The sequence below is a fragment of the Rattus norvegicus genome, chromosome 1, assembly GCF_036323735.1.
Source record: "Rattus norvegicus strain BN/NHsdMcwi chromosome 1, GRCr8, whole genome shotgun sequence".
Classification (NCBI taxonomy): domain Eukaryota; kingdom Metazoa; phylum Chordata; class Mammalia; order Rodentia; family Muridae; genus Rattus; species Rattus norvegicus.
The window spans coordinates 126,133,946-126,156,873 of NC_086019.1; the positions used below are offsets into that span (position 1 = coordinate 126,133,946).

General features: G+C 41.0%; 1 protein-coding gene across 2 annotated transcripts in view; it reads right to left on the reverse strand.

Annotated features, from left to right (window-relative positions):
* The window catches only part of Chrna7 (cholinergic receptor nicotinic alpha 7 subunit), a 125,757-nt gene that overhangs the window by 10,521 nt on the left and 92,308 nt on the right, over positions 1-22,928 (reverse strand). For both annotated transcript variants that reach the window (XM_063281670.1, NM_012832.4), the window contains 4 exons: positions 6,340-6,419; positions 3,282-3,449; positions 1,698-1,892; positions 653-739 (listed from right to left, as the gene is read on the reverse strand). In XM_063281670.1, the coding sequence (XP_063137740.1) occupies positions 653-739; positions 1,698-1,892; positions 3,282-3,449; positions 6,340-6,419 (530 nt within the window). The remainder of the gene's footprint in view (positions 1-652; positions 740-1,697; positions 1,893-3,281; positions 3,450-6,339; positions 6,420-22,928) is intronic.

Consider the following 22,928-nt stretch of genomic DNA (forward strand, 5'->3'; position numbering starts at 1 on the left):
TAGCATAGAAAAAAAATTGCTCTACTCCCATCTCTCTAAACACTTATTTAATAAACTGATACCAAGCAATTTCAGGAGATAGTAGCTAACAATTAAAATATGTGATTTGTCCCATTTTTAATAAAAGATTGGTCAAAACACAATATCCAGGTAAAGTAATGAATCTAATTTTAAAGTCTTTGGTTCTAAAGCAGAAAGTATAAATGGGAGGAATATAAGAGGAAGGGGCATTGCAGGGGACACACACACACACACACACACACACACACCAACCACAATAAAACCACCACCACCACCACAGATGTCCCTCTCTCATTTTAAAAGATGAGTCATACTCTGGCTAGTCTTGAACTTCTGAATCCTCTAATCCTCCTGCCTCAATGTCACAATACAGAGACAGAGCCGACAGTTACCCATCACCATTCATAGCCATTTCTTTAGCTTAAAGGCAGGCCACAAATTAGGACATCCTTTCCTATCTCTCCTGCTTTGGCCTAGGTATGGGCCATGATGTTTTGCAATAGTTACAGCAAATCTGGTGCCCACGGCAGAGAACAGAGGGGGTAGAATAAATCTCCAGAGCCTTGAAGTATATGTTCCTCCTCCGTGCATCTGCTGGGTTCCCCTAGGCACACTTAAGCCCTTGCCTTACCTATCAAGGGCACAGAATCAGATGTTGCTGGCATGATCTCAGCCACAAGCAGCATGAAGACAGTCAGAGAAAGTAAGACAGTTATTCCTGAAACAAAAAAAAAATTGTGAGAAGTTCCCTAGGCAGAACAGAAAAGGAGGTTGAAATTCCATTGCACAGGAGCTCAAAAAGGTCGTTTCAAAGCACTAGCGATGTGCTATATGTTGCCGGTGCTATACAATAAGCCCCATGGTTTCTGTATGTACAGGCATATGCAGTTTTCTGGGTACAGTTCCCATCACCTCCTAGAACCCAAAGGAACCTCAAAAGGAGACAAACTTAGAAACTGAAACTTTGAGAGAATCAAGCAGATGATTACTTTCAAGGTCTTTACCGCATTAATACTAAGAAGCAGTTTAACACAGCAGGATCAGGAAACCGTGTGGCCAGAAGACTTGGTTTCATTCAGGTCTTGACTCTGCAGCTTAATTAGCTGTGTGACCTTGGGTAAGCTATTTAACATTCTCAGCCTTATGCTAAGAAGATAGATGATTTGTGAAAGCTTTCTTCAACGCATTAAATATGTATTTATTTAGTAATTTTGTGAAATAAGAAACTCATTCGTTCAAAATCGCACTTTTCATATCTTCACAGGGAATTATAACAGACTGCACTCTATTGTAACATATACAATAATTTACAATTTACAGATGCAAGCTGATATTAAGATAATGTGTCTACCATCCCTACTGGAGGCTGTCTAGCTGCCACTGAGGAGCAAGGTGGGTGGCAGTAAGGGAGAGAGATAGCCCATCAGGGTAGAAACTGATTTACTCTCTTGCTGTACCCTGTCTTCATCACAGGACCAAGGAATTCCTGGATCCTGCCAGATTCTCAGGAAGACATTCTGTCTCCTTACGAGCCAGAAACAGAGTTTCTGATATTGTAAGGCTGATCCTGGCACACGGATAATAATAGTATATAATAGTATATTACAGGCAACTCCTGCATGCCCCACAGCATCTGTAGAGATAGCCTCAGAGAAAAAAAAAACACCGATACTTACCAAGAGAGATTTTCTCTCCAGAGTCTGCAGGCAGCAAGAATACCAGCAGAGCCAGGGCTGAAATGAGTACACAAGGGATGAGCAGATTGAGGCCATAGTAGAGTGTCCTACGGCGCATGGTTACTGTGTAGGTGACATCTGGGTATGGCTCTTTGCAGCACTCATAGAACTTCTCATTCCTTTTGCCAGGGATTCCTGCAACGGGTGCCAGAGAAAGGAAGGAAGGAGGTGTCATCATCATCATCATATCATCAGATCCTCAGAAGATACTATCATCTTTTTTTTCTCTCAAGTGTGTACTACACAGGAACACAGTCATCAAAAAATGATAGGTGATAGGTGTTTGAACAAACCCTTACTGATATGGTATAGCTAATTAAAGGTATCCCAGTGATATTCAAGCAAATATATATATATTCTTTCGATGAGTTAGAAGTACTTATATTCTTTCGATGAGTTAGAAGTACTTATACAATGTCAATTTTATAGCATCACAAATGCAATTATAAGCAGGTACCACATAACAGTGTTTCTGTCAGAAAATGTAAAAAGTGCACAATGGTGATAGTCCAACCATACTATCAGGCTAGAATGGATCCCACGAACACACAAAATCTGTACCAACATTGCTAGTTTGACATCATATCACTTACTGATTCTGTAGCTGGCTTGCTTTGTGTACTGTAAGTGAATTCTGTCATGTTCACACAGTAAAATTACATAATGACACTTTTCAGAATGTGTACCTTATGGCAAGTGACTCATAATAATACTAGTTTGGATTTTGAAGAAGTGCAGTATAGGCTCCTATTTATAAAAAATAAATGTCAAAATGGCTACATAGAGAAAAAAAATCAAACAATTTTTTTTTAGAAAACTCTAAGTCTTAGACTTAGAGATTTGCCAACAGGGGGTAAACTGTCTTGCAGGCATCATGTCAGGAAGTGTGCAATTTCTAGAAAGAACAATTTCTCAGAATTTCATATTAGTTTAGAAGATTGAAAATGCTAGAGCGACCAGTTTGCTCCCTGGCCTAGACAGGCCAATGGATTTAGGAAATTTGTCACCACTCTGATCGTCACTATTTTCAAACTACTTGGCTCATCCTTTGCATCCTCCCATCCTATGCTAAACTGCCATTCATATTCTTTGCTTTAAAATCCAAAGCCCATCTCTTCCCTGCAGAATACTGACTTGGTATCTGGTTGAACTTGTGTCTTCCAACGTGAAATTTTGTCTTGTGCCTAAACATTGCTGTTTGTACTTTCGGCTGAGCCCCACTTGAGGTTTTCTTCATTCACACCATCACTGCAATGTGTAGTCCTACCACACCACAGGACTAGAATGACCCCGAGTGCACAAACCTGCACCAGCACTGCTACTTTAACAGCCCCACCATGGCTGTTTGCTGCGTTTGCTAATTGTTTTCTGCTTCTCACTCTGGAGCTCTCAGGACATGATGGAAGAGACTGCCAAGTGTAGTAAATGAAAAGCACAGTGGAAAATCCCCAAGTCCTTCAGCTCACACAGGCAGAAAAGCACCTTTCCTTGGCGATACAATGTCTTGGTCTCTGCTGATCTTACCCATGAGATCCCATTCTCCGTTGGGGATATAGCTGCTGATATCTGCCTCTTGCATTTGCAGGTCCAGTGACCACCCTCCATAGGACCAGGACCCAAACTTCAGTTTGCACTGCTGCACATCAAAAGGGAACCAGCGAACGTCAATGTAGCAGGAGCTCTTGAATATGCCTAGGCGAGCATGGGAAGTGATCAGAGGATTGAAATGGAGGTAGCTGAAACAGGCTCAAAATATACAGCAGTTTCTGTAGCCTGAGCACCCCCACCTCCCAAGCTCTTGCTACAACCTACTTAGAGCAAACTGGGATGACTCCACCCCCCCCCCCAATTTTTTCTTTGCAAAAATCTCTAGAGCAGCTCAGCCAAAACTTCATTACCTTCTCAAATTAAAACACAGTGCTAGCCTCTGTTATGGGAGGCTTTTCTTATGAAATTGTGCAAATTATTCACAGTAAACTTTATTTGCCATGGGCACATTCAGACTCTAAGCAATATGAGAGAAAGGACGTAATAAATCTCAGAGACGTTGATATAGATGATGAAGAACTTAGAAAGAGAATTGGAAAGGGGTAGGGAGATGCTGTTGTTTTTAAGTAGCAAATTGAGAAAACATTTAGTTATTTGAAAATTTACTATATATATATATGTATATATATATATATATATAATTGCAACCTGTTCTGTTTTCACAGTTGGAATGAAAGGTGCAAAGTTAAAGACAGAGTTTGAATGCAAAGGAAGATTCTACTGAAAGAGCTAGAATTCTCTGAAGAAGTAGATTTCCCATAAGGTCATAGTGAGGGGACATAATATATCCAGTGCAGATTTTTATGGCGTGTGCTCTTGCCTGCCCATAGTTGATTGGATTGTACTAGAAGGCACATATGGCTGAAATGCCCCAGTCCTAGTTGGGCAAGGGCAACATATTTCACATTTCTTTGAATTAAAAGACTGAATGGAGGAAGGAATCAAAAGAGCTTTACACATGTACGCTGCACTACACACCCATTGCTGAGATAACATAATGAACTGTCCCTTTAAATATAATTTAGAATCGCAGATACTTGGGGAGATGAGTCAGGAGGATGACAAGTTCAAGGCCATCCCAGGCAACTCAGTGATGCCCTGTCTCAAAATAAAAAGGCAGAAAGATTAGGGATACAGCTCAGAAGTATACTATCTACTTAGTATGTTTGAGGCTCAAAATTTGATCTGTAATACCATAAAAATGTATATACCATACATACATATATGTATATGTGTGTATACATATGCATATACATATATATTTATATACCATATATACATATATGTGTATACATGTGTGTATACATATATATACATATATATATATATATCTTACAGAATTACTTCAAATGCTCTCATGAACTTGAAAGTCATTACTGATATTCCCCTACCATTAGAGGGCTGAATTTTCCCTATTGTAAACTGTATTTAATTCCACTTCTACAAAAAGGACCCAAGAAGACAACAGAAAAGATTCAAAGATTGTCTGAGTGTTGCAGCAAGAACCGTTAACTGCTGTCAACAGTAAGGGGTGATGGAAACACTCTAAAATTGGATGGATCATGGTGGTCCTCTCAATTCAAATGCGTAATATGTAAATTCTATCCCCATCTACCTGTTAAAAAAATAAATACATAAAGAGGGCTAAAGATATGGTTCCATGGTTAAGAACACAGGCTGCTCTTTTTGAGGACCCAGGTTCAATTCCCAGCACTCACATGGTGGCTCACAATGGTAACTCTTTGGTTACTCAATTTAAAGTGTGTTAGAAGACATTGTACAGCCTAGTCTGCAAGGGGCTTGCAGTGCAGAGGAAGGGCTGGAGTAGGCAAGCAGATGATTTAAGACAGAAAGCCCGAGAAGCAACACTTCTTTTAATCAATATAAACATCAGTGAGAGGGATCTGTCTCTGCTAGATTCAATCACTTACTCATTCATTTATTGACATGCAGCCACCTGCAGTTGAGGAGTGATGGATTATAAGGTGAGCAAACACAGATTCTGTCTATAGAATTCTTATCATTTGCTAACAGGAAGAACATTTTAAACAATAGATAGGCAAAGCGAGCTTTGCTGTGTGCTTGGAGATTAGGGGTGGGGGCTGAATGCTAGAAAAGGTTGTGGTAGGCATTCATGTGTATTTATGAGAAGTTGTATATTCAAGAGTTGCATATGTTGAGAGGGTGTTATGTGTTATGAGTGTTGAGGTAACAGTGTGGCAGTGGGTTACAGATTTATGATGAGCCAGTTACAATGAGGAAGGTAATTTTTGAAAATCGTCAAAGGATAAGGTAAAAAAATTAATCCCTATATGCTAAAACACACCTTGAATGTGTGTCAGAGGGCAGCAGTTTCTCAAGCTGTGGACTGTTCAACAGGCAGTCTGGGACCCTGAGTCTCACAGTAATGACAGGCAGGGTGACAAGTCAATCCCATAAAGCTCTTTACCACCAGGAGGTTAAGAAGGGGGCTGGGGATTTAGCTCAGTAGTAGAGCGCTTGCCTAGGAAGCACAAGGCCCTGGGTTCGGTCCCCAGCTCCGAAAAAAAAAAAAAAGGAGGTTAAGAAGGAGGAAAGAAACAAGTTGACAAACAGGTCACCAGTGGGTGCTCCCTAGAGAGCACTGGTCCTTGAATCTAGCTTGTGAGTCATCTTGGGTGCAAAAACCCAAGATGTGAACCCAGAATGTCCACCACCTTCCGAACACTGGAATACCTGGAGAGTTACTGTGCCAACCGGGAAGAGACGAAAGAGGAAAGCCTGCCTATCATGTTTATGGGCACAAAGAAGAGTGGGAATTAACATTTGTAAAAGTATATGACAGACTCTGGCAAAGACACTCTGAAATGTGATGTCAATATCATACAGAGATGACACCCAGACTGAGTTGAAGAGACATGTGAGAGTTCTGATTGGAAGGGCAGGGAGAGTGGGAAGAAAGCATGGAGCTAGTCCTCCCATCAGGAGGTCAGTCCTTGGGACTGATGCACATAAGTGCTTAAGTCTTCTCACTGGAAGGAGTTCAGGATCTTACCTGGAGGGAGATACTGGCAATGCCCAGATGCATTCACCAAAACATTGGTGTGGAACGTGGCATCAAAGCGCTCATCAGCACTAGAGACGGGAAAAGGATTCATGAGTCAGCACCTCCAGGCAGTGGGTTTCTCAGGGCCCTTAGAGCTGCTGTGCTAAATGGAAGGGTAATGGCTTTTTGAAGGCTTCCCACGTATAACTGGACAATCTCACACCTGCCTGAGAGCAAATGTGGCTTACCTGGAAGGTCTTCTCATGGAAGAGTCAATGTCCTCTTCCATTTCATATGAATTGTGATATAGTTTCTTTTTTGTTGCTGTGATCAAAGTACCCTGACAAAAGCAACTCCGGGAATAAAAGTATATTTTGGCTCACAAGTCTAGGTTATAGGAAAGTCAAAGCAAGAACTTAAAATCTTGCATGGACAGTCAAGAGCAGAGAATAAACACAAACACCCCTGTTTGCTTTCTTTCTCAGCTAGCTTTCTTCTGTCTGACCCTGCTCAGGACTCCCTGCCATGGTGTAATACTATTTCTGAGGAGACCTGAGCACATATCTACTCATCCTAGATAAGGGGCCCAGGACAGATACCAGCAAAGTCCTACTTGATGAACTAGTAGGTTTCATTGGAGGGGGATCTATTTACAGGAATATGGGTAAGGGGCTACTTAAGGGGCATAAATGACTCAAGATAGTTGCACCATTAAAATCTACCCCAAAATTGGTGACAGCTTCAAGTCTCTGGAATGGGTTTCACATTTGACTAGTGTTAAATTTTTTTTCTTTGAATGACTAAAACCATAGGTGCAGGATCTGGGTACCAGCAGGTCCCAGAGCTTCCAGGAAACAGTGGAGATAAGGTGGTGGGTGGACGGCAAATTAAGTATTTTACATGAATGTACCCAACTTTCTCCCCTATATTTAAACTTCCTACAGGCAGGAGGTATGATTGGAATAATGAAAATACACACATACCAGGAAGATAAAGCAACATTTAAAACTAACAGCTCCTGCCAGTCATCTCTTAAGTTTTTTACATTCTTATGTTTTGAGATCTGAGACGTCAATGACCCTGTAGAGGCTTCCCTTTTGACATAAGGCAATTCCTAGAGAGAGTGAGCAAGTGTCCTAGTTTGCTTACTGTTGCAATGATAAACATCATGGCCAACAACACCTTAAGGTGAATAGGGTTTATTTGGTTGGCAGGTTACAGTCTGTCATCAATGGACGCCAAAGCAGGAACGTAAGGCAGGAATCTGGAGTCAGAATTGAAGCAGGGACCACAGAGTAATGCTGTTTATTGACTTAGTCCGCATGGATTTCTTAGCTCGCTTTCTTATTTGTATAAGAAACTATGTGCCTGAGGGCAGTGTCTTAGTTAGGGCTGTTAATATTTCCGAGATGAAACACCATGAGTAAAAGCAACTTGGGGAGGAAAGGGTCTGTTTTACACACAGTTCCACAGTTCCAGCTCATTATCAAAGACAACGAGGACAGGAACCCACACAGGGCAGAAACCAGAAGGTAGGGGCTGATGCAGAGCCCATAGAGGAGTGCCACTTACCAGCTTGCTTCAGTTGGTTTGCTCGGCCCACTTTCCTATAGCACCCATAATCACCAGCCCAGGAGTGGCCCTAGCCAATGGACTGCCTGCCCTCCCCCATCTGACTTTATGGGGGCATTTTCTCAATTGAGGTTGCCTCCTCTATGATGACTAGCCTGTGTGTTTTATTGACATAAAACTTGCCAGTACAGGCAGCATAACTCACGGTGGGCTAGACCCTCAACCATCAATCATTACTCAAGAAAATGTCACAGAGATCTGTCCACAGGCCAACCTGATTGGGCAATTCCTCAATTGATGTTTCTTCTTCAGGTAATTGCAGTTTGTGCCAAGTTGGCAAAGCTAACCAGCACACCACGTCTTCAAGAGTCCCTTTCAAATCGAAACTAACCAAATCGGAGCCCCACACCTACCACCTACTGTATCAGGCTCTCATAACCAGGCCCCTGACATCCCAATGCTGCCAAGTAGAAAATGTCCCTTACCACCAGAACCTGCTATATTACTTATGTTCAGTCAATGGTAAACCCATTTACCTTTTAGAACTGATCAACTCAAAGGAAATCAAAGGAAAGACATTGCCTGCTTTCTCCCTCTTATGTGCCTTCTGCCTCACATCCAAACCAGAACCCTGAACCTTTCCAGGGTGCTTTACATCCTGCTATTGGAGCAACTTGAAAAAGAAACACACATAAAGCAAAAGAAAAATCTTTCTTAATAATAATCATTTTCTTGATCAAAGTCAACTCTATGTGGCCTTAAATCCCTACCCTTTATGTAAATAAAAATAAATTGCCTGAAGAAAACACCAGCAGGGATGGGGAGATAGTTCACTGGGGTCATGAAGTCAGGCATGGCTGTTCACACCTGTAGCTACAGCATTGGTGGCCAGAGACAGTTGGATTCCAAAGCTCCACCAGCTAGCATAGGCAAAACAGTGAGCCTCCAGCTCAGTGTGAGATCCTGTCACAGAGTAGTAATGTGGATAGTGGTAGAGGAAAACACTGGGTATCCTACCTGGCCTCTGAGAGCTTGCACACACACACACACACACACACACACACACACACATACACACACACACACACACACACACACACACACACACACAAATGCACACATTCTCTAAATAAATAAATAGAAAACCCAGGCATCCAGTCAAGGTGTTAGCTACACACTGTAAAGTCCCACTCAATTTAACAACCAAGGTCCCCAACTGGGACAGCCCATGCAGACAGCACCTCAGGAAGCCTGCTCTTTGCCTGAGGTCCCTCAATGGAAAACACAGAGTCACAAGGCATCAATGATCCATCTTCACTGAGAGTCACACAATAACCAGTAAGTATTGAAGACATTTAAAAGTAAAAGAAATTTAAAAGGGGAAACTTCCAATGAAAAAGATAAAACATTACTACTTAAAAAAAGTAATATCCTCTCCAAATTCGAGAATATATTACAACTGGGAAACTGAAATTAAAGCTGTGGTTGATGAAGTAATTTTAAATGCATGGTGGGAGGTTCTGCTGGTAAGCATCACAGAAGACAAGTGGACCAAAAATGATGAATGAATGCCGCATAAAGGACAAGGCCAGAGCTCACGTCATTGACAGGAAGACAAGAGCAAGAGTGGGAGGGAGAGAACAACCAAAGAAGAAAACACACAAAGGAATTGTCTAAGCAGAAGGGAACCATTGGAGTGTGAAGGCAGAGAAAGGTATTTATATGAAGGCCAGAGAGCTAGAGTCCCACGCATCTGTCCTTGGGGAGCTTTAGAAAAAATGAGAAAAGGATGTCTCCTGAGAGGCTCTGCCAGAGCCTTACTGATACAGATGAGGATGCTTGCAACAAACCATCAGACTGAGCACAGGAACCACAATGGAGGAGTCAGAGAAAGGAATGAAGGAGCTGAAGGGGTTTGCAACCCCATAGGAAGAACAACAATATCAACCAACCAAACCCCCACAGCTCCCAGGGACTAAACCACCAACCAAAGAGTACAAATGGAGGGACCCATGGCTCTAGCCGCATATGTAGCAGAGGATAGCATTGTCTGACATCAATAGGAGGAGAAGCCCTTGGTCCTGTGAAGGCTAGTTTCCTCAGTGTAGGAGAATGCTAGGGTGTTGAGGTGGGAGTGGGTGCATGGGAGTGCAGTGGGAACATCTTCATAGAAGCCAGGGGATGGGGGAGGGAGAATGGGAGAAAGGGGATAACATTTAAAATGTAAATATATAAAATATCCAATAAAAAGTCATTTTTAAGAATGGATGAATGGAGGGAGAGAGGGAGTGAAGAAACTTATACTCAACTGGGAAGAGAGAACAGGGTCACTGTGATATGCTATACAGACAGCTAGAATAGGCAAAGGTAAACTCTGGGTTGGCAAGAGATGGGCATCAAACAGAAGAAGTGTTTTGGAATGCAGGCAGTGATTTGCTATGTAGTCTTGCCTAGCCAAGAACTCTAAATTCTCTTGCTTCAGTCGCCCAAGTGCTATGACTATAGTTGTGCATGACCACACCTACTCGGCATTATGGATCTGATTAAAGGGACATCTGTAAAATCTCCTAAGAAGAAGTTCTTTTGATACTGCCATGGCCATTGTTCTGATCAGTCCTAAAAAAATTTTCTCATTTTTTAAAAAAATATTATAACAAGGAAAAATATATTCAAAGGGGAAATGTACAAGACTTAAATATGAAACAAAAATATGATGAAGTTTAAAGGGAAGGAAGGAAGCCATTCATCACAGATGGATTGGGACAGATCTACCTCCTTACACAAAACTCCACAGGGAGAGAGAAAGGTGGAAACGTGCTTGGCTACATCTGTACATGATTGTCAGTGAGCCCCGTTATAAATAGTAACTGGAAGGGAGGCTGACTGACATCCAGCATCTACACCGACTCAGGAAGAGCATTAGGACTTTCCAGCTTTTTCTGAAACCCCAAGGCTCTTTGGAAGCATGCTAGAATCTCAGAAAATGTTTACTTTCTTTTTGTTGTGTATGAAAAAGGATGTAAAAATCAACCTACATTCAAATGACTAGATCTCAAGTTTTAGCTCTTCAAAGCAACCGGTGTATTCATGTGGTTCATTGTCCTTCAGTCTGGGTGAAAAGTGTAACAGCGTCTTCTCTTCCCCTGAATGCACAGACACTTGAATCTCTTACACATGAGTCACCACATAAACCTTCAGCCTCCCACTGCCCTTTTAAAAGTTCACGTTTGTGCCCAGGGTTTCTCACAGTGAACCTCTGTTTCTACCGAGGTTGATGATCCACAACAGCCACACAAGGTATCAGATGTGTACTAAATCCCAGAGTTTTTGTACATTTTAAGTTTGGGGTTTTCTTCTGACTGATTTTTATATTTATAATAAATACCACCATGGGGCATCTGTTAGATCCATGATTCAATTATGAAAAGAAGCAGTTACTAAAAGCTTTTCCTTCGAGTATTCAGATCAATTCAATTGAAGAGTTCTCAAGACCACAAGAGAAATGGGCTACGTACAAGATAAAACACTGTTGCCAGTAGCAACAGCAAACCTGGGTGGCTGCATGATTTCTGAATGTTGTTCATCCGCACAGAGCACTGAGATGGACAGGACTGTAACACTGCAGCCACTGTCCAAACAGACTGCTGTGTTCAAGGTAGCAGTTTCACCATTCCGTCCCACAGGCGAATTGATTTCATCAATAAATGATACAAAAGTAAAGTTGTGAAGGAGATTTGTGCTAATACTACTTTATCTGTTCTGAACATTAAGGCTAGATAAAAGATGTTTGGAAAGAAAAGCCTGTGGCAAAGCTCTGAGTTTAAAAATAGCTCTCTCTCTCAGAAGCTCGTGTCCAGAGACAGTCTTGGATCTCAGAGGCTCTGAGTGTGAACAGGTAACCATATGGCCCAGCCTTGTGCCAGTAGAGCTGCCCTCAGACACCAAAACACAATAGCAACTGTGTAGGAATCTTCACCCTCAAAGCTGTTGATGCTGATGACACTGGAGGCCAGCTCATGATAGTCTAGAGTAGTGGTTCTCAACCTTCCCAATGCTGCCACCCTTTAAAACAGTTCCTCATGTTATGCTGACCCCCGACCATTAAATTATTTTTGTTGCTACTACATAACTGTAATTTTGATACTATGATGATAAAGAATTGTAGTGTAAATATTTTGGGAGACAGAGGTTTAGGAAGCTGGACTCTTCTCTGTGTAGGTTCCACAGTTTGAGAACTGTTTTAAAGGGTCCCACTTCACTCTTTTCTCTGCCTTTGTGTGTATCTGAAAAGTTTGTGTTAGTTTGAAAAAAGTAGAATCGACCTCTCCTCCATCCCTGATGTCTGGAAAATGCAATGCCTGTGCATAGTTTTTAATGACCTCAGATCTGATCCCATTTGACCCATCAAGAGCTGCCTTTCCAGGCTGCCTCAACTCTTCACCGAAGAGGACATGAGCCTGCACTTAGTATGAGGAGAGCTCGGAGCCTTGTCCTCACCTCTAACCACAGAAAGGACAATGAGAAAATATTAAATCATATATTCAGATTGGGGTCTTCCATCTCAAGATAGTCAGGTGAGTTGGGCAGAGACATGCAGGTGAAAATGAAGATAACTGTATTAGAGACCATAATTGCATTATACGCCCAGAGTAAACTGGAACATGGGAGCTTTGGGAAGCTGCACTCTTCTGTGTGTAGATCTAGCCCCAAGCAGTTATGTCTGGAAAGGGTCTTGGAAGCAAACTGAAGGTGCTCATGGGACTCCAGATTCTGTTTTCAGGGCCAGTAAAAGTATAAGAAAAGAGAATCTTCAGCCCTTAGCTAGATAGCATAAGATAGGACTCAAGGATCTCTCTATGAACACCTCCTCAGCTCTGACAGAGTGACTGTTCTACATCAAAGAGAATCTTGTCTCAGCCACTTAAGTTTTCTCTACAGCATTGACATCTACTGCACAGCAAGGGAGACCAATGCTATGTCAGGAAGGTGAAACATGACCATGTCATCTATGGAAGAAGAGTCACTGACCTGAGAAAAACAGTGGGGTAGCAATCTCTACAAGGCTCAGCAAGACCAACACCACGAGACAAGTATTGACCAGAATGAAACTTATGCAGGAACTAATAAAGAATTTTAAAAGACATCCAGGTGCACTGTATTGCTACATACTGGGTATATAGATACAGATACTGATATGTAAAATCCATTATGTGGGTTAAGAATGATTCCTGATAAATGAGGACTCATGAGAAAACAGCCCATGCCCTCTGAGCTCCATGTTAAAAAAAAAAGCTGAAGGTATGATTCATCTAAAAACAACAACAAAACATCAGGAAGGGAGGTAATCCAGCTGTCTCAGAACACAGTAAGTTTAAGGCACCATTTATTTCTAAAGAAAATGAAAAGGTAATTTCTAATAACATGTTAATATATAAAGTTAAGCTTTCATGATATAAAACAGGTCAATATTCAGGTCTCCATAAAACAGATAAACAGTAATAGATTTTATATACATCTTAGTTTTACGTTTTTATTCTAAGTGTCTGCAATCAGCTATCCATGCACCCTGTCACATCACATATCCAGAGAGATTTGAATATCATCAAATTTTCATGTTCATTTCTAAGATCTTAGGACAGTAGTTCTTAACCGGCCTAATGCTGCAACCCTTTAATACAGTTCCTTATGTTGTGGTGACCCTTAATCATAAAATTATTTTATTGATACTTCATAACAATAATTTTGCTACTGTCATGAACTATAATGTAAATATCTGTGTTTTCCAATGGTCTTAGACAACTCCTGTGAAAGGGTCATTTAACCCCATCATGATCCACAGGTTAAAAATCAATGTCTTAGCAGTGGTGGCTGAACACAGGGAGGAAACTTCCAGAAGAGTACACTCAAGAAAGAGAATAATCCATGGGCTAGCACCAATCCCTAACACTAAAAATAATACTCTGTTATGCTTGCAGATAGGCGTCTAGCTTGGCTGTCCTTTGAGAGGCTCCACCCAGCAGCTGACTCAGACAAATGCAGATACCCACAGACAATCATTGAGAGGAGGTCAAGGACTCTTATGGGAAGAGTTGGGGGGCGGGGTTATTGAAGGGCCTGAAAGGGATAGGAACTCCACAGGAAAACCAATAGAGTCAACTAACCTGGACCTTTGGGAGCTCTGAGACTGAACCATCAACCAAAGAACACACACAGAAGCTGGAACAAGGCCTCTGGCACATATGTAGCAGACGTGCAGCTCCATCTCTATGTGAGCCCCCCAACAACTAGAGTGGAAGCTCTCTCTAAAGCTGTAGCCTGACTGCACTGACTTTGGTATCCATTCCCCCAACAGGGCTGCCTAGTCCATCCTCGGTGGGAGAGGATGTGCCTACTCTGGCAGAGCCTTGATGTGCCAGGGTGGGGGAGATACGTAGGGGTTGGGGACACCTTCTTAGAGGAGAAGGGGAGGGTATGGGGGTACCAGAGAAGGGGGACTGGGACCAGAATTTGGAATGCAAATAAATAAATAAAAAGTAAAAAAGTAAAAGATTAAGTCAGTTGTTAAAAAGACCTGATTTGCCAGACTTTAGCAATGGTATCATGGGAAGTAGTTTACATAAATAATGATGTTTAATAAATGATAGGATTCAAAAATAGGAAGGAAAGAGAATAAAATAAAAACGTGGCTACAAAGGACAGAGAGGCTTCAGAAGGCAAGGAAAAAGGTTGGGGAGAGATAGAAAGATGCAAAATAATAGCTATGCAAGGTGACTAAATACACAACATGGCGATTAGAAAAAATAAGAGTTGTATTGTTTGCAGATTCCTTTTATGAGTGGAGTTGGCTGACCCATCCCTCCCAATGGGATGAACAGCGATGGAAGATGATGGGCACATCACTGACTTCATCCTAGTGATGCCTTTACATTTTTATCTCCCCTAATATACTTTAGATATAAAGAATGCCATTTATTTGAAGTATCCTTTCTTTTCCAAATCCACATTAAATTCAATATAATACCACATAGGCTTCTGTGATAATTACAACTTGATTTAACATTAGATAGGGTTCTAAGAATCTTCTGAATACCACAGGAAGATACTATAGAACATTAACAATGTTTCTGCATGTTTCAGATTGGGTCCAGCTGAACATTACTAGCCTGAGGAAAGTGTTTACACCTAGCAGGGCATGCCCTTCAAATTGGTTCTTTCTCTTTCAATTTCTCTTACCTAGTTGAGCTTTGGCTCCATATTATAAATCTCAGGATCTACTGGTCCAATCACATAAAGATCCTTCTGGAACTTTAGTTGTAATAACATTAAATTTTGCTTGAGAAAATTTGCTGTCTTCGTGGCATTGTGTTTACCAGGCACGCACTGACGTAACTAGACATTTAGGAAGGTTTTTTCAGTGAATACGAATAATGTTTAACACCTACAGTTGCTGGCCATAAAAACCATCACATCACATTTTCTAATTGTTTGTGTAAGAGAATGGAAATATATTTCATATTTTTATTATTTTCCCTATCAAATATATTTTGTGTAGATTCCTTGAAAAAATTAATCAATGATGATACTTTATGCTTTTCTAGTTTTTTTATCCTTTTACTTTTCTATTTAAAAAATACGTGGTTTCTAGGATTTTTTTCCATGATGGCAAGTAATAGTTTTATTTTGTGTCACATACTACAGTCATTGACTAATTGAGAAGCATTTCCATAGCCTTCCAGGGGTTGCCAGAAACAGACGATGGCACTGGCTACTATGTGTGGCCATATGTGGCTTGGTAACTTGTTCTATTCATTTATATATCTTCGCAGATATTGTCTCTCAGACTAAAATTCAGACCACCAAAGGTTATTCAGTGTCAAATGAAATAAGATACCAAGCCATGAGAAGACAGGGATATATCAAAAATACATGTTACTAATGGGGGAAAGTCAATGTGAAAAGGTTGTATAACATATGGTTTCAATTCTGACCTTTTAGAAAGAACCTGAGGTTGGAGGGAGAGGATGAACAGGTCAGACACAGAAGCATTCTTGGGCACCGAATATGTTGCCAGTCAGCTGGCTGAGGAGTCAAGTATTGGGGTCTCTGTGCAGGGATTACATATCTGCACCGTTAGAATCTAGCCATTGTTAGAGTTCTCAGCCTGGGTTCGGAGACCAGGGCCTGGAGGTTTGGTGATGACCAGGAACTCTTTGTACTACCAGCATCTATAGGTTTTCTTCTCTGGCTTTTTATAGCCTTTTCTCCTTTAGTCTCAGCTCTCTGCTTCCCCTCACACAGCTTTTTTGTCCCTTTCTTCTTCCTGTATGGAATACATTTGACCTGTTCTGCTTTTTTTCCTCCCATTGTTAGGAATCTTTTACACCTCAGTGGCCACCACTAAGGAAAGTCCTTCCTTTGAGACTGCACTTGGAAGACAGGGTGAGAGATGGGATACCTGCCAATGCTTAGGAGCCTGGGCAGCATGAGGGTTGCTCAAGTACAGTCTGGATGACTAAGGCATGGGATGCCCAGGCGGGACACCAGTTTATCCCAGTCAGTGTCCTGGCCAGTAGAGTCATCCACAACTATTGGGGGAAAATTGCCATTGATCTGTTCAGACTGGTATTTAAATCACAAATTTTCCCTTTAAATTCTTTCTAGTGTAAGTACTGAAAGATCTATACTTCTATTTTTTTGCATGCAAAACAAACTCGATAAAGATTTACACTATCTACTTGGGTACTTCCTTTTGGATATTTGCTTTTCCTAGTATGTCTTTTCTGCTCTGCTTTCACCTCTTGTGTGTATATGGTTTACATTCTCATTAAATAGCTTACAGATGTTCTTCTTTAGTGATCGTTGAGAGATGTGTGCTCTGTTTTGTCTTTTGTTTATTTGCTTAACCAGCCGACTAATCCATGTGGCTTTAGGTGATTAGCTGTGATGATCTGTTTCTGCCATCCAAAGCTGACTGGCTTCTCCATCCACTCACTCATTTCCTCCTTTCTCTAGCCTCTTGCATTTTCTTTGCTCCTTCCCTTCTCACTACCCAGATGGAGGGTAAATACATAACTCCTGTTTCTGTTGGTTGTTTTCATTCACTTCTAAGTTATATATTTTACTAAAGCTGGTGACTGTGGTCTTCCTGGACGGCTGAAGTAGCGTTTTGCTCCATGCACTGTATAAACACTGCCTCTCCCACAATCCTTTGCCAATACTTTAATTCCCTGCTTTTTGGGCTGCTGTGGTATCGAACCCACAGCCTTGTTATATACTAAGCAGACATTCTACCTCTGAGTTACTCTTGTACCCTTTGTTTTTAACATTAAATTCAGCTCTATTATCTTCTACATTCCGGCTTGTTTATAATAAGCTCCCCGCTCCCGTTTTACCTGATTTTTAAAATTATTTACTTTGCCCATTCTTCTCATACCTCACGCCTAAATTTGTCTTCTAGTCATTTCTTTTATGACAGTGTGCATCCTGCATGGTAAGTTACTTCGGTCTTTGTTTCCCTGGGGATGTCTTGATTTTACCCTCAGTATAGCACGGTTTAGCTTGGGACAGAATTCTAGATTGACAATTATTTTCTTTTGCTGTTTAAGAGTACTATGATAGTTTGGGCTCCTATTGTTGCCTTTCGAAGGTCTGATTCTGTCTAATTGCCATCCCTCCCTCATCTGGTTATCTGTTTGCCTCTATCTTTTTACAGGCCATTGTTTGGCGTCAGCCTTCTGCAACTTTATTTGCTCAGCATTTCTTCGGTTCCTTTCTTATTACACAATGCTCCTCAGACTCACATCTCCTGAACCCGAGGATTTGTGCTTTATACTGATATTATTAATTTCTCAGCAAGTCTCGTGGATCATGTCTTCTATATAGAAAGCACTGCTTCAGTGGAAAGCGCTCCTTCCCCCACAACACATGGGGAAGTTAGCTGCTCCCACTCTGTTGACTGTGTGAGCTATTCTGCAGCTGTTTGTAGACTGTAGGCAATTGACAGATGGAGAAACTGAGCTTCTGGGGAATGGTTTAATTGGTAGAGCTTTGATGCCCTGCCTATTGTAGATAAACAATTTTAATGTTCATTTCCAAATCTTTTTATGCCATGTGAATCTGTACTGGTTTGGCTATTCCACTGAACTGGCCAGAACATCTGCCTTCCCTCTTGTGACATAATAATAAAACAGTTTCACTTTTCTATTTATACGAAAGTTGAGCTTTTACTAGCTTTATAAATACATGTTTTAATGCTTTCCCTTAATTCTTTCTAATGCTTTCCCTTCCATAGTGCCAGCCTAGGTGTGTGGAACACCTGCTGGTTAGGCAAAGGTAGGAACCCAGTCTCTCCTGATAAGCATTCGGCCTTCTAGATCTGTTTTATGGGTGACCTTGGATATTGCAAATCTACAATTTACCTAATCTAAACTTAATGGTGCTTTCTTTCAAGCACTACTCACGCACAGGAAGCATCTGGGAAGACCTGACTCAGAGATGCTGATGTCACATCTTTGCAATTTCTGTTTACTCTTCTTCCCTACTTCCCTCTGAGCCAGCCAGGAAATGGCTTCTGTTCCATCAAATGCATCTCACCTGGCATCCTACGCCTCCACTGAGTTTTTTAATTTGATGACTATTTCTCATTCCCACTAATTTTACTCAACTCTTGCTTTTAAATGGTATGTAGCTCTTTTCTTGTGTTTCCAACTCTTAATTGTACTTAATTATGTGCCTTTTACTGTGTTTGGAAATGATTATTCAAAGTGGTTCTTTATTTTGTAATTGTAACTTAAAGAGTTCATTTTCAATCAAGAGTTTTTAAAATTGTCTTAATCTCCAGTGCATTTCTGTGGGTTTTTTTTTCTTGCTATTGTTATTGTTGTTTGCAGCATACAATGTGGCTATGGAGCCATCCGGGTATCTCAGAGGGTAAAGGTACTGTCCACCAAATGGGAAACCCTGAGTTTGATCCTGGAGACCCACGGGGTAGAAGGAAGGAACACCAAGTTGTCCTAAGATTGCCACATGCATCCTTGTGGTACATGTTTGCACATGAATGTGCACATGTGTGCTCACACACAAATAAATTTAAGATGTAATAAAAATAAGAAGGTTAAGTTTAAGAGAAAGGTACAGTCTTGGTGCAGGCAGGCACTGAAGGAGAGAAATAAGTGATGTCTGTGGCTCCCTCACAGATTCTTGTGCATCATAGCAGCAAGGGCCATTTGCTAGCTGGAAAAGATCGGGGCTCAAGTGATGTCTCAGAGCCCCCATGTGCATGGTACATGAAGGTTACTGACTGGCACACTGGAATTAATACTGAATTTCTGTAAGGTTAAAATGGTTTACTGACATTCAGGGAGACAGGGCTCCACGGAATGGGCTATAGGGACTGCTTTTCAAGTTCTCCTGGAACCTCTCAGGAGCCCCTCAGATCTTCTGACTTCTCATGCCAATATAAGTGGACTGAGGCTTTCCTGTGAGATGTTACTATCAAAAATTAAGCTTGAGATGCATGAGAGATCACCTAACCTCCATTATAAGCTCATAGTAGAGAGCCAACTTCCAGCACAGCACAATGAAGCTTTCTTTCCATCTTCCTTTGCTGTGGATTGGAATTCACTCATCCCCACTTTTCCTTTGCAATCTTGGGTTGATCTCAGCCTCCCCCATACCATTCACCTCATAAATTGTGAGAGAGTATGCACAGGCTATCCTCCTGCTTTAGTGGCTAATTAACTTTGTGACCTGCAACTGTTGAATGAATTAGCCAGGAATAGGAAGAAGAGCTGGGATTAACCTTATGAGCCTGCTAATAGCTTTCACATTCCTTGTAACACAGTTCCACTTATCCTACAGAACTCTATGTGAACGAGTTTATGAGATACAAGTAAAAAATAATTTCAATTCCCAAATCATGTGATCCAATGCGGTCTACCAGCTTTAAGCCCATGGAGAAAGAGGAGAAGTTGGCCAACTGAAAAGGAAATATTCTGACTAATGTTATTATTATGTATGCTAAGACTGCTCACTATCATGAATATTTACCTGCGTGCATTGCTGGTTCCCTGGGCCAGCCTATCCCCCAGCAATGAGGCTGGCCTCGTACCTCTGCAAACTAAGAGCTTCCAGAACAATTTGGGGGTGGGAAAGTTCATGCTGAGGTTTCCTAGTGATTGACCAGAAAGTATCTCACCTGATCATTTTGAGACAGGATCTTGTTAAATAGCTTAAACTTGCCTATCACAGTCCAATCACTTATATGTATGGGTATCAGCACTATGAGAGCACACACACAAATAACTAAGGTAGCTATAAGTTTCAAATGGTGATGAACTGTATAGATGTCATCTCACTGATAGATGGCAGCCATATCAAAACAAGGAGAGACTAAAGCTGCCTCCAGTCAACTCACTACCAGCTCTTTTTTGGGTGCGAAAGTGTGTGCCAGCATTCCCATCTCTCCTCTTTGCTCTCTACTTCTCCTTTATGTATATACAGGAAAGAAACATATAGCAGACAAGGCTCTCACGATGTAACCAAACTAGTCACAAACTTGATTTGAACTTCCCAGAGTCTATTAGGACTCTAAAGGGGGAAAAGGTCAATTTAAAGACACAAAGGCTATGGTGTCTTCTTGCGGTAACATGTTGCCTATACATCATTAGTCCTTCTGAGCATGATGACTATGAAAGGGGCAGAGATGCCACAGGAGGGATAGGTAATACCCTGTGCTAGGAATAATGACACACGGCTAATGACCCATGCTTTTTGCTTTGTCTCACATATTCTAAAGTGTGTTCCATACAGGGCTACACTACAGAAATAGGTGAAGCCAACATAACTCCCATGAACTCTAATTCTCTCTAGAAAAATAACTTATAGACAATAGCCTGCCTCAGCAAAATGCAGAAATCAAGCCCCATCATCACAGTTCCAGTGAAGGACTGACCTTTGATTTTATCAGATGAAAAGGAGACCTCTTTTCCTATATATGATTAAAATGATGCTAAAAGGGGCCATATTAGGGTACAGGACTTAGTCTTAACTCAGCAGTAATAAGCGTCCATCTGCAATAGAGGACACTCGGAGAACTGGAGCTTCTCTGTCCCTCCTGCAGTAAGTAACAAGAGTCCTTGTCTTTAAGGTATTAATGGAAGCTAATGAAAAGCCTGGGTCCAACCTCTACCTGACAAGAAAAGTTGATACCTCCTTCCTCCCCTTGGAGGCTCACTAAGTAGCGCCCAAAGTGTACAGGTTATAACATCCCTTATGTCTATTAGATAAAACCTTTGGAACAAATTAAATTCTAGTGTCTATAGTCTCTGGTGTTAAGAGTGTCACCACAAAAGATCTGGGACCTACAGCATTTCCCTACTTCCCTGTAACTCATCTACCAGACATCGCTACCATGTGTAAATGCCTTGACTTATGACTTTCATTTTCTGACTACAAAAAATTCTACAATGGATCATGTCATTCAGGGGAAAAAATCTATCCAAGATTCTTCTGAGCCATGGTAGTTTATGGCTCAGAATAAACTCTCTCTTGTTCTATTAAAAACCCATCAGCTATACCAAAAATCAAATAATTCTTATCTCTAAGAGGAAAAGAAACGTGGTAGATGCTGAACCTGAGGTGGTATATCCTAGAATTCTTGACTCCTCTGAGAGGGCTTTTAAAATCACTCCCATAGCAATGCACCATAAAGCAATGAGGAGTGTCGCTGAAATAAAGGTGAATGGAGACATTCGTGGCAAGAAACAGTAGATACAAAAGAAGTGCAGTGGAAAATTGGAATTGAAAAATAGAGTAACTGGGGCTAGAAACACACAGGCAAGGCTCAGTAGCAGAGCAGAGAGAGACACAGAAAGAATGGGTGTCTTGAAGGTGGAATGGAAATTATCCAAACTGAACCATAAGGTCAAAGAAAAAATTACCTTAGAAAATGAGAACAAAGCTTACCGAGAATGTAAGATGACAATGAAAGACTGAGTGGTATTTGTGTCAAGTCTCAGAAACAAAAGGATGTGAAGAAAGATGGAGAGTGAAAAGTATTTGAGGAAGCAATCGCTAAAACCATTCCCAAGTTTAGCAAAATATATAAATATAGAGTTAAATGGATGAGTAGAGCATAAGAGGAACCCAAAAGAAATCAGTCCCACACTCATCATGATCAAACCCATGAAAACTGAATCAGAAGGAGAATTGTAGAGCAGTGGCAGGTAGAAAACTTAGAAGTAGGAAATAACGAACTGCAGAGACACAGGCATTATCAGAGACAAGAAACAGGGGCACTGATGCGCCTCAAGTGCTGACAGGGAAAGATGTCAGCACAGGACTCTGTCCCTGGAAACACCGTTTAGGGAAAATGAAGAAATGCAGGGGCTTTTTTGGATGAAGTAAAACTAAGTAAGCTGATAACCAGGAAAATCGCTTTGGAGAAAAATGCCTCAAGGAACTTTGGGAAAAGAGAAAATAAAGAAAGAAGATAATGTTTTTATATTTGAACTTGTAATACCACTCTACCACAGAACTTGATCTATATGTAACAGGAGATATCTAAAAACACCCTAGGACAGATAAACAAAGATATTCTCAAAACATTATACAAACAAATTCTCATTTATAAAAAAACAAAATGCTAGGCTGAACCACAGGAAGGAAAGCAGAGCAGATGAAACAGTGAAATGAAACATACGTACAGTTAAAAATGATATAAAAATTACTATCGGGCAGAGCACATTTTTGAGCATGGAAAACCGTGAGAAACCGATGCAAATTCACACAGTGATAAAAGCTCAATCCACCAAGAAGACACAGCCATCAAAAACTGTATTTTCAAACAAGGAAGCTGTAAACATCCTACAGTATATTTATAGGCTTCAACACCTCTCTTAGTAAGAGATGTCAAGACAAGCCAGACAGGCAGTGGAGAAGACACAGGCATTTTACCAACTATCCACCAAGAGATTTTAATTTTAATTTAAAAAACTCACTAGCAACAATAGAAAAGAAATGTGTAT